The sequence below is a fragment of the Lactuca virosa genome, chromosome 8 (assembly GCF_052849685.1).
Source record: "Lactuca virosa cultivar CGN04683 chromosome 8, Lactuca_virosa_CGN04683_v6, whole genome shotgun sequence".
Taxonomy (NCBI): domain Eukaryota; kingdom Viridiplantae; phylum Streptophyta; class Magnoliopsida; order Asterales; family Asteraceae; genus Lactuca; species Lactuca virosa.
This window is the reverse complement of record NC_136433.1, coordinates 7,324,382-7,337,539: the sequence shown is the minus strand read 5'-3', so window position 1 is coordinate 7,337,539 and position 13,158 is coordinate 7,324,382. Positions and strand designations below refer to the sequence as shown.

Below are 13,158 nucleotides of genomic sequence, written 5' to 3'. Positions count from 1 at the left end.
ACTATGGTTTTATTTAATAATTAAAAATGAAATTTTGAGACCGTATTTTATGAGTGTCACACAACTCCAACTCAGGTAAACAACAAGAAGAAGACACTCTTTTGATGACCTGGACCAATGCATGGCTCAAAATTGCTCCCTCCAAATGAGAGAAATAAAAAAAACAAAAAAAAAAATATGAATGCTGCAAACTGTAATGCTTTTTCCTAAAATAATAAAAATGTATGCAAATCCCATAAACTTGGACTCAAATCTCTGACAACCAAATGAATTGATTACAAATTTGACCTCAAATCCCAATGGAGCAACCATCTTGACGAATAAACTCGACCCACCCATATGCATGCATGGACTTTTAAATTAAAATGAAAAAGAAAAGAAATGTATGTACCAAAAGACAAGAAGAAGCTTTATACTGAAATAGCACGACTGAAATAGCACGACTGATTGCCAACTTAGCCCATTCAACAAACTCCTTTATCAAATGATCATCTGATGATAAACATTCATTCAGGAACTTTTTGCGTGAAAGAGATTGTTGAATCAATAGCCCTGTATTGCTTCCCATAGTATCAGTCAATCTCCAAGAACACCAATCACAATATTCATCACCACATAATCCCTGAAAAAAAAAAGATAAATTAATCAAAAACCAAAACATGATGAGTCCACGCCAGCATCTACTTACTACTAACTACTTACATGTCTTTCTCCATATACATCAGATCAAGAAATTGGATGATATGTGGATCATAAGGAATCAACAACTGAGTTTTAGGAGAGTTTTTAAAACCCTAAAAGATCCCCGAATACACCTCCAGAATCCCATTACTCAAAAGATTTGTGTACTCAATCATTTCATCATCATCTCCTGATATGTGTGAGGATAATTCAGCTGCACTTTGAAGCATAAGCATAACATACATCAAATAATTCTCAAAATTCTCCCCAATCGCCAAAGCAATATCATAAAAACATGAAAAAATAGGAGGCTTCACGAATTTATGCAACTGATTGCTTGAAAGATCTTTAAGAAGCTGAGTCATGATCCCATCACACCGAGGCAACACCTTTTCCTCCAAAGCTCTACATATGTCACCCACCACACCTACAATCACATCACACACCTGATACTCTTCAAAATTATGTAGTCCCATTTCCAGATACTTGTAAAACTCAGGCATGAATCTTGCAAAATCAGGTCCCGTTGAGTAGGCTAAAGCTCCTATTGCCAACATTGCTTCTTCATGAACAGTTGCAGATCGACACGCGAAAACCCATAAAAAAGATTCATGATTTGGTCAAAATACTGCATGAACACGTATTTAGTTGGCTCCGATGAACCTAACTTCTGAATAATCTCTTGAAGACACCCACACAAGAGTCCCTGTAGCTCGTTCTATTTCTGTCTTTCATTAAATGAAAGCTTCTGTTCTCCAAGGGTTTTGTGTAGTTCCAACATGATGACAGGGACAAACTGTAAAACCATGGGAGATATTTCATCATTCAAACATCTCACAACTTCATTCAATCTCTCATACGAAGTTGTTCTTAGTCTGCATTCTAAAGAATCTTCTCTGTGAGTCACTGTTAACAGAGACCACACGATTTCTTGAAAGTAAGTAGTCAAAGGAGACGATTGATGGCAATCCTCGTATCCTTGTGCCAGAAAGTAAAGGTCCCCATATGCTTTTTCAGCTAAATTTGGAGCATCCTTCATGCTTTGTAAAAGAACTGTTATAATATGTTGACAGTTAGAAGGTGTGACAATCTGTGTCTCCATAGTTGGCCTATGAAGAAACTCGAATATTCTTCCAAGTGTCCATGTTGTTGTGTCTTTTACATGGTTGTTTGGATCTTTTGATAAAGCAGTGAGCATGAAATTAAGAGCAACATTAACAAGTGGGGTTAACTTATTCGGTGAAGGACCCTCAAAGATTTAACCAAATGCATAAGTAGCCCTTTCTCTTTGTCTCCAATAAGGTTTTGTTATATTCTCTGTTAGAAATTTAGGGTATAGAAAGGCTTGGAAATTCTGAGAATCGTGTTAAACACATTCAGCTTAAAGTATTTGGGTGGTACTCCCAATATTCTTTAATCGGATAAGAGTCAGAGAGACAAGAACATAAAGTGGTTTGATGATGTTTTCGTATGTACCAAAAAATGAGACCAAAAACGACTTTAAGATCTTTCTCTAAAAACTTTCATATGACAGTTTCAAACTGTCACAAACCACAAAAAAAAAATGTTCATAAAAACGGGTATTTGAATAAAAGTCAAAATGGGTCAATTCTCATATGACAACACGACCCCAGCCAGGGGCTGCCGCCCCTTGGACCCCGCTCCCAGGGGCGCTGCCCCCGGACCCCTGTTCGTTCGGGGGATTCACCTCTAAATGACAATGTACTTTGAAACTTGATCAAACTTAAACAGATGTGTACTCCACATCTTCCTTACTTGTTTAATATTTATCAATATCACTTTTGGTAAACAAAGTAATCCCATTACACTTAAATAACATTGATGATAACAAATCACCAACATTCTCTTCAATAAACGGCATCATAAGTGGGACAATATCATCTCTAACTGTCCTTACAACAAACCCAAAACATGTCCCACCTGTCATTGCAAGATTCCAAGCACCTTCATCCTGATCCTGATCTTCTTATTGTTTCAACAAAGTCTCTAAAAGCATAGGTACAAGAGCAGGGAGAGCTTGTTTGATGAAATAAAAACAAGGGATATCAGAATCACAAGTGAAGTCGCCTCCATAATCTTCTAGAATGTCAATCTCTTCATCAAAAATCGAGCTCCAAAATTTGATAGCTTGTAAAGCAACATGCTCCTCATCTTCTTTCACTGCTTTTGCAGTAATGTTGAAAATGTCTTATATGTAATGAGATAGTTTCTCATAGTAACTTTATGAGATTGACACCAAACACTTATAAGCAGCCTGCCTGATTTTAACTTCTGGTGACATTATCGCCTCACAAACAACTCTCATAATGTAATCTCTCTCCATGTCATTAGAGAAATTTGCTTGAGCAAAACTAAGAGCACTATACAACGTACGTGTGGCAGCAAGCCTAACATCATTACTACCTTCTAAATCATTCATACCTTGAACTACAGCTGTGAGGATTTTTATTCACATGGTCTTGTTTAATAACATTTGGAGAAACTTCTTCACACATGTATCCAAGAGTTTCTAGAGTAGCTTGTTTGACATGAACAGGAACCTGGTGTATATTTGATACAAGGGACCCGATGAGTTCAAGCCATTGTTTCTGTGGGAGCTCTATACCAACAACTTTAGTTATCACTTGTGATGCAGTGGATCGTTTCTCGTGGACTGGAGAAGAGAGTGTCTGTAACAAGCATGCCTTTATCTGTGTCTTGACATTTACATCTAGTGATAACCATCTTTGGACAAGTTCAAACTTTCTGTGTTGTTCTTTTCCATCCAAGGAATTCTTGAGGATTAAACCAGCTAATTTACGACTATCAACAAGCTTTTCCTCACTGGCAAGTTCTCAAGATAGAGATGCGAGAAACCCGACTAGGTTTTGCTGCTGAAATTGCTTTAAACTTTCTTCAGCATGTTTTCGAATAGACCCATCAACTAATTATGCATGCAACAGAAATTGGGTGATTTCCATTGCCATATTTTATTGGCAAACGCTCTTTAAAGGACTGTAGTATCACAAAAGCAGCAAGTTATAACATAAACAAAGAGAGAAAACAAAGAAGATCCTAAAAGTAAAGCAGAAGCCAGAAAGTAGTGAAATTTATACTTCAGTGCTTGATACAGATGATCTTTTACTTCAAAAAACATTACACAACTTATCCCCAAAACAAGCACCAACATTTTAAATCATTAAGTTCCCAATAACAACAAGAAAAAACAATGATGGCAATAAAGTAATCATACAAGTTGTGTTCTTTGTTGTATATCAATTTTATAAATGAGTTCGTCGTGCCCATCGGTGCAAGTGTGACATCCACAAAAATTGTAACATCCCGACTTCCAGGTATGAGATTTATTCCTTAAAAGGAAAATTCCCCTTGGAACTCGTCGAGTTGATGGCCTCAACTCGACGTGTTAGAGGCTTTTGGGCCGCACATATTTTGGACCAACTCGACGAGTTGGTGAGGAAAACTCAACGAGTTGGTGGATGATTAAGAAACCCTAATTTTTAGGGTGTTGCACCCTATTTAAAGCCTTATACCCTTTGGATGGCCTCCTTATCAGTCTCCTCTGTCCAGAAACACCCTAGTTCATGCATCTTCTCCCATATTTGTGTGTGTGAGAGCTTGAAGAGTGATTTCTTGGTGTTCTTTTGAAGGAGCTTGAAGTTTAAGGTGGCTTGATTGAAAGGAAGGCTATAGATCCAAAACCTACTCTTTTGTGGCAGTCATTTTGAGGTATAAAGTCGACACCTTGCTTATCTGTTGCTTAGATCTCTTCCTTGGAAGTTTATTGTCATATTTGGCTCATTTTTTGGATTGTTCATGGGGTTGAGCATTTCATGAAGTTATCACATCAGATCTGGACGTTTTATGGCATATTTGGGCTTAAAGTTTCAAGCTTTATTGATAGCTTCATTTTATTTACTTCTTTTTATAGTTTATTTTAGCACATTTCATTCGCATTTTAGTTAATTTCCATGCATATTTTCCTTTTTGTTATTTTATGACCATTTCGGGTACTTTCTAGTTTCTTGAGCATTATTGCAGATTTTTTGGAGACTAGCGGAGCGGGATTTTTGAGAGGCAATTTGGGCTCAAATTGATGAAATCTTAAAGAAAAATGGGCTAGAAGCTGATTAGACTCGAACTGGGCCAATGGAATAGCTGTGGGGGCCCAAGACTTGAAGAAGCCCAAAACTCCGTCATAGTCACGCGGCCCACGTAAGGTTTCCACGCGGCCCGTGTGGATTCCTGTAGGGGCAAATTCGGGATTTTATTTAGAGCTCTATATTGGGAAGGTTGGTGTGCCTCTTTAGCCTTATCTTGAACATCCGATTTTGGCACATTCTCTCTGGAGTTTTGGAGCACTTTGAAGGCCAAGAACCCTCAAGAACTTCATCATTTCACCTCTTGATTCTTGTTAAATGTTGGGTACAATCTTTATTAACTTTGTTTTCTTAAGTTTAGCCATGCTTGGCTAGACTAATTGTGGTTGACTTTGGTGGAATCCTTTGACTAATTGTTGAATGTTGAAGATTCCATGAACTTGTGTTTGAATCTTTATGAAAATGTTTTGTGTTTTAACATCTTATCATTACTTATATGTTTTTATTCATGAGTTTAAATGTGTTTGTGGTGATTAGTTGGCTAATTTCTTGATTAAGTAAAGGATCTTCAAATTAGCAAGCAACAAGTGATTTTTGTGTTAGTTTTACTTCACACAATCATAAAAACATTTTCTCCAACATGGTAGTGGAAGCTTTTGACTCCTCTTAGATTTGGTGACTTTTCAATTCTTAATGCTAGTTGACTTTTACTAATTACATGCTTAATGAAATTGGTGACTTTGACTAAGGAAATTGTTATGAGCTTCTCTAACCATTTCAACAACTAAGAAAAGTCTAGGTAATCTCAAGCTTCTTGGATTACTATAGCCAAATTAAGGATTTAAAACAAGTATTGCACCATTGGATTCTAATGATATGTTCGTCAAAAAGTCAAAGTGAGGAAACCTTAAGTCAACCATCTTTCCCTTGTTGATTTTACATCAAAATCTTGTTTTTGTTAAATTGTCAATTTAAATCTTAGTTTAGTTTTAGTTTATTTCAAGTATTTCAAAAGACCAAAATCCTCATTTTTACTTTTATTGTTATTTTACAAGTATTATTACAAAGAGATTTTTCATAGAGTTATAAAATTGAACCAATCTCCGTGGATACGATCCCTTTACCACTATACACTATTTTAGTGTGAAAGATTTAGGGTTATTAATTTTGTTGGCCTCGACAACCACCATTTATCAAGTTCTAGGCCCCCTTCATGCTTTAGGTCCCTTATTAAGCCTTCCTTGATTTTTGGAGCCTCTTTGTGACATGCATGGACGTAAAGTTAGCAACTTTACGTGTTTTTCCGGCTCTTGGGTATCAGATCTACATTTTAAAGCGTTGGACTTGATGAAAAAGGACTGAATGTGTTAAGTTGGGAAAACTCGGTGTGTTGTCCAGCCAACTCGACGAGTTGGCTAGGATTTTCCCGACTTTCTGATTACTGTGGGAACTCGACGAGTTGGTAGGTGCACTCGATGAGTTGGATCAACATGGACTGTTGACCTTGATTGTTGACTTTGACTTTGACCATGGTTGACCAAGTTTGACCTTTGAGGGCATTTTGGGTATTTCAGGGTTTTGATAGAAATGGTCACATGGTGGTTGTAGGCATTTGAGTTTGGAGCTGAGTTTTGGAGTTGGATTTTACCGGTTCAACACTTCTTGTGAGGTGAGTGTTCCTCACTGTACTTGTTGGGTCGAAGGCACCAAGGCCGACCCTTTTGGATTGTTATCCTGATTATTGCATGATTGAGTTTTGTAGTGATATGTTAGATCTATATCCTGATAATAGGATGATGTTATGCTTAGTGATCTGTAAGATCTATCTGTTGGTCTGATTGACTGGTTATATGTTTAATTGTTATGTATATGTCGACATGTTATGTACGGTTGGGTTGAGGAGGACGTGCTTTGTGCTGAAGGCCAACAGACCCAGGGCGTCCTAGATGGACTAAAGGCCAGTGGGGCGTACCAGTCAGGCCGAAGGCCCGGAGAACGTTCCAGATAGGCTAAAGGCCCGAGGTGGCGTACCAGTCATGTTGTAGGTTCTGTGAGCGTACCAGATAGACTGTAGGCCGGTGAGGCGTTCCAGTCAGATTGAAGGCTCTAAATGCATGTTATTTGTGATATTATTCTGGTTTTGTATTTATGTTGGTATTTTGGGGGAACCCACTAAGCTTCGGGATTACAATTTTGGATTATGTTTCAGGTACCTCAGAGAATCGCGGGAAGTCGAAGGCGTGATCGTGCACCTCCTCATATTTTGGTTTCATGATTTCTGAGATCTCTCTGATGTCGAACTTATTTTGAAAACAATTTGTACACAATGATGGTTTTTGGATTTATGTAAAAGTTTTAAAATTTTCAAAATTTTATGGATGTTACAAAAATAAACCGATTAACTACAACCAATACCTAAGAAGTAATACTTATTTCAGAGGTGAGTCAACACGAAAATCCCTGAATGCGGAAAAAGCTCTTGTTTCCTTATCGAAGCGAATCTACTACAACCGGCTATGGTCCAATAGAAACATCGATTACAGAGAAAACAAATCTAAACAGATTTAAACAAATACACAACAATAGAAACAGTGACTAACTACGATTCACGACAGTTGCAACAGTTGAACAAAGATCATGAACTATTTGACTGAAAAGCAAAGATCGTGTGTGTGTGTGTATATATATATATATATATATATATATATATATATATATATATATATATATAGACACACACACATAAAAACTGAAAATTTAATATGTACGAAAACCTACCAAATAGATTTAAAAAAGTAAGAACATAAATTACCTAAACAATAAATGATAAAGACTCTCCCCGATAAGCGAACAAACGACCAAAAATGGCGTTTCTGGAAACCCTAGTCCCTAGAGTGAGGGAGAGAGGACTGGAACTACAAATGCATTACCTGTCTCTATAATTATTTGGAAATATAAATATAAATATATATATATATATATCTATATATATATATATATTATCTACCATAATAAATGAAGATCCATTTTGTCACATATCAATCTCTCATGAGTTTTGACACTAGTCATTTAGTAATATTTTCAAAATAAAAAATGTCCACATGTCAATTTCTAGGTTTTTTCAAATTTTAAAATTAAAAAGCCACATAATACTTATATACTTATATATATAAAGTAATAAATGTAATAAATATGATACTGAATTGTAATTAATACATTTCTTTATCCTTTATTTCAAAATTTTATTTAAAAAATACTTATTGTTTACTTTTTGATATTTAACTTTTTTAAATAAACTCGTATATAATACACGGGTTTTACACCTACTGATGTAATATATAAGAAAAATGTCAATTTCTAGGTTTTTTCAAATTTTAAAATTAAAAAGTCATATAATACTTATATACTTTTATATATATATATATATATATATATATATATATATATATATATATATATATATATATATATAAAGTAATAAATGTAATAAATATGATACTAAATTGTAATTATTACATTTCTTTATCCTTTATTTCAAAATTTTATTTAAAAAATTATTTATTGTTTACATTTTGATATTTAATTTTTTTTAATAAACTCGTATATAATACATAGGTTTTACACCTAATAATATAATATATAATAAAATTGTATGGGCCATATATATAAGCCCCATATTCAAAGTTTTAACGTGACAATACTATTTATTATTTAATTGTAATATTTAATATACTCCTCCTACACAAAGATATATGTATGAGATGTAATTTAATCCTTTATTTAAAGAATTACAAAAACGGTAAACGGAATGAGGAAGGCAATTTAAGTTTATTCATAATGAATATATAATTTTATATTAGGAATTAAGATCTTAGTTATGAATTTTAGCTTTTTATTATGTTAACAAAATAAATATAGTATTTACTATACAGATGTTTTAACAAAAACTGAAATATATCATTTGCAACTTTTTTATAAGAACAAAAATTGGACAAATTGAAAGACTATTTAGAAGATGTTTGTGTATTGTTTATTAATTCTTATAGTTTAATCTACTTTAATAAATGAAAATCTTTTTGCCACATGTCACATTCTCATTGATTTGGATACATGTCATTTTGTGGTTATTTTCAATTAATTTTTTTCCACGTGACATTTTGTAGTTTTTTTTTCTATTTTATTAAATTTCACATAATATTTAAATTTAATAATTGCAATAAATGTAAAATAAATACGTATCAATATCATTAATTGATATTTCTTCTAATTTCAAAATTTCTAAATTAAAGCCTCATTAGTTTCCTATGTCCATTTATCTTAATTACTAGGTGTAAGACTCATGTATTATATGAGTTCATTTTAAAGAAAAAAAAAATGAAATTCAAAACATTTGAGAAATTTGAATTTATAAGAAAAAAATAGAAAAATATTGAATTATTAAAATTAAATTGTTTGTTTTTTTAATTAAACAGATAATTTAGATAAATAAACAAATGAAACTAATGAAACTTTAATTTAGAAATTTAGAAATTAGAAGGAAGTCAATTAATGAAATTGATATGCATTTATTATTACATTTATTGTAATTATTACATTTAAATATTATGTGGAAATTAATAAAATGAAAAAAACCACAAAATGTCATGTGAAAAAAAATTAATTGAAAATAACAATAAAATGACATGTGACCAAATCAATAAGAGTGTGACATGTGGCAAAAAGTTCTTTATTTATTAGGGAGGATTAGTTTAAATTTAAAAAAGAAAAAAAAACATTTTAATTTTAATAATTCAATATTTTTCTAATTTTTCTTATAATTCAAAATTTTCAAATGTTAAGAATTTAATATTAATTTTTCTTTTCAATATACTCATGTAATACATGAGTCTTACACCTAGTGTGGGTAATAAACACCGTTAAGTGTTTGTATTGCAAAAAAAAGGAAATATATATGTTTATTTCAGTATTGTACCGGCAATAGATATTTTTTGATAAGTTGTTTTAAAGGTAGAAACTAGATTACATTTTTATTCTTATTTTTAGAAAACAAAAAAAACCAATCATATATGATATCTTTTTCAGTCATTTTATACGTATAAATAGTGTTTGAAAACACAAAAAAAAACATTTTATCAATTTGTTAATTTGTAGGTTTTAGTTCCATATAAACTAATTCAAATATTTTTTAAAATAATTTTTACACCAAAAAACTAATTAACATTTTGAAAAAAATAGAAGTTGTTTTAAGTTAATACTTCCAAACAAACCTTATATGTGTTAATAATTACCCATAAATAAAAAAAAATATTGTAGCCCTATTTATTATGGAGGTTTGGACTTACACCGCTTATTTTCTGTTCGGTATGCATTACATTGTGTTTTATACAGATATTAGCAAGATAGAAATTATAATTTTTTCTCATATAAAAAGATGAACCGATTAAAACAACAAAAGTAGATCTAGAAAATGGGTGCTTCTATTAAGACACCAAACAAATACTTTTATCAAAAATCAATCTATAAATAACTAATTATAATTATCGTTTTTCAAAAACCAATACATTTTCAACAGATAAAAATACTTTAAAAACTACATTTAAATGATAAAATATGATGTTTTTTAAGTCAACCCTTATAAAATAGTATGTTAGTTTCTTCTCATTCGAAAAGAATGTCTCATATACCAAAGGCAACTTAGCCACACTTATTGACCTAAAATTTATATGTTTTACGTGGTTTTCATGGGATAACGAAATTATGTTTCTACATTTTATTTACATACTAATTAATGCAAGCCAACAAGTAATTGTTAATGGAAGACAATGATTGGTTGGTGGAGTGACCACTGTAACCAGTGCAAACGCAAGCTGTGATTGGTTGTTAAACGGCCCCACATAATGGGTCCCCTCTATCAATTTCACATCTTTTTCCCTTTTATAATTAAACAATCATGATCTACTTACTAATTAAAAAAAAAATTCAAATTTAAGATCCACATAACATATGCTACTTGACTTCATAGCCAAGCAACAAGTCTTACAGACACTAATAAGTAATAACATAACTATTAACTAAACTACCCATTCATAAACACAGTGAATTAATTACCTAAACGTGACAATTACTAAAAATCAACAAAATAACTTCCTATTACCCATATGTAGAGTTAACTTAACTAGGGTTGGATACAGGGCCAATTTGAATCAGATAGATAGATCATCATCTTTTATACCTCCACCTCCACCATTTCTTTTCACAAGTAACTCTAAAATTTCTTCCCTCCCACAAACAACAGCATAATGCAATGCTGCTTGACCTTCATTGTCCTTCATATAAACACAAACAACATCAATATTCTGCCATAACAACACACACACACACACACAGCTTTTAATTCCATCTAATATGAAGGTTATATAATATATTAGTATATACCTTTGAATTTACATCAGCATTCATGCTCAATAGTAATTGTACAACATCAATATGCCCACGATCAACAGCCCAATGCAAAGATGTTCGACCTTCACTATCTAGAAATTTTAAAAGAAAATGATGACTTTATATACTTGGAGTGATAATAAATTGATAATATGATATGAATAAAATATAAAAATTAAAAATTTGACAACCTTTTGTATTTACAGAAACACCACTCTCAACACATTTGAGCAAATTCTTCATATCACCTTCTCTTGCAAAGTCATGTATAGCATCCAGTTTTCTGATAATGTTAACATCGAGAGTATTATGGTATTACTTCAGGTATATGCATTATACATAATAAAAATTATAAAAAATGCTCAATGAATCTTCTTACAACTCATTTCCAGATTCTTCGTGTATAAGAGTGCTGAAAACAGGCCCCATTGGTTCATTAGAATCCCCGTCTCTTCTCTTCTGTGGTTATACCAACAACAAACAGAGAATGAAGGTGACACAAGAAATACAACAACTTTCTAAAAACAAAAGAAAGAGAGAGAGTTAATTTCATCTTACAGATTTTAACCCATCATTCCAAGTAGGGTAAAGCTCTGTAATAATTTCAATATACTTGTGCATTGCTTCTTCTGTAGGCATAGCACCCAGTTTATGCCATGCATTCCTGGCACATTCATTAAGGCGTATTTTAAATTGAAAAAAAATACCAAATCAGAAGCATCTGGATTTCAGGAACTGAAAATGGAATTGAACTAGGTATATTTTGATATTAATTTCAAAGAATTGAGATGCTATACCATTTAACTCGAGCAGACATCTTGATGGCAGAAGGCTGAGGAACATTACAAGGACCCTCGGTTGCAATCTTATACAATCCATAAAGCTGCAACTTCAAATCATTCGAAACCTTCCGCGACGACCGATTCGCCGTGATTGCCGCGACAATTGCGGAGGCGGCACCAAACGCCTCGTCTAATTCCGTACTCTCTACACCTTCCCAGTCGTCATCGCTATCACTACCAGTCGCAGCAATTTTCTTTGGTTGATCAACCAACGACTCTTTTTCGGTGCTACTGATATGTTTCTTTGGGAACTCCGCGTCTGATCTTTTATCTTCTTCTGCCGATTTCCAATGGGGTTCGGATGGAATTACGTCCGGTTGTTCTTCGCTAGGGTTAGCGTGAGTTATACGGGGGTTTTCATCTCCGAAAGAGAAGATTCTCGAGAAGAGCTTGGCAAGAAGAAAAGAGAAAACGAGGCCGAAAACCACTGATTGTGTATACTGTTGCCAGTCAGCCATCGCCATGAATGCCTGTGGTGTATGTACGAATAAGAACCGTGGAAAAGAATGGCGGAACGGAGTTGGGATTGTTTTTGCTCTGTAAACTCAATGCATCAAAAACTGGTGGCGATGAGTGTATCAATAGATAGATACCTAAAACCCCAAATTTTTGTACGAAGTAAAACGCGAGAATGTGCAAAGGAGAAGTGAGGATGGATGAAATCGGCGCCGGTGAAGCAGATAGCCGGAAACAGGCGTAGGGTTGAGAGAGAAACTTGAACCAGATGACCACGTAACAGCGTTGGCGTATTTTGGCCGCGCACGTGATTTAATTGAATGGGATTACTTTAGATTTTAAAATATGAACCAACTCCAACATTTCGTATTTTTTAAAAATTGTTACGCTTCATCATTAAAACGGATTTATCGGATATAATCAACTAACTGGAACAAATGGGACTTTCTGATGGCATAATACATCAACCTTTAATTTGTTTCGTAAAAGCCTCTCCTACATTTCATTGGTTTGTGGAACACTAGTAGATCTTGACTATCTATGGTTGGTAACTCTACGTTTAGCAAATAATTTGTGAAAATGTTAGCATAGTTTCTTTTGACATCAAACCTTGTTAATGC

General features: G+C 33.3%; 1 protein-coding gene and 1 pseudogene across 1 annotated transcript; both read right to left on the bottom strand.

Moving 5' to 3' along the window:
• Window positions 1–355: 355 nt before the first annotated feature.
• LOC145130066 (importin subunit beta-1 pseudogene) lies at window positions 356–3,668 on the bottom strand (annotated as a pseudogene).
• A 7,097-nt stretch (window positions 3,669–10,765) lies between these two features.
• LOC145132508 (acyl-CoA-binding domain-containing protein 1-like) lies at window positions 10,766–12,840 on the bottom strand. Its single transcript, XM_079067307.1, has 6 exons — window positions 12,038–12,840; window positions 11,799–11,904; window positions 11,620–11,699; window positions 11,432–11,523; window positions 11,235–11,332; window positions 10,766–11,125 (listed from the first exon to the last, which is right to left on the bottom strand). Exons 1-6 carry the CDS (start codon window positions 12,544–12,546, stop codon window positions 11,003–11,005), a joined length of 1,008 nt encoding a protein of 335 aa, XP_078923433.1. The 5' UTR covers window positions 12,547–12,840; the 3' UTR covers window positions 10,766–11,002.
• Between the last annotated feature and the right edge of the window lie 318 nt (window positions 12,841–13,158).

Coding starts and splice junctions, on each gene's coding strand:
- LOC145132508 (XM_079067307.1), bottom strand. CDS start 12,546: ATGGCGATGGCTGACTGGCAACAGTATACACAATCAGTGGTTTTCGGC. Junction 11,700..11,798: donor GGAATGATGGGTTAAAATCT/GTAAGATGAAAT, acceptor GTATAACCACAG/AAGAGAAGAGACGGGGATTC. Junction 11,524..11,619: donor GAAGAATCTGGAAATGAGTT/GTAAGAAGATTC, acceptor TAACATTATCAG/AAAACTGGATGCTATACATG.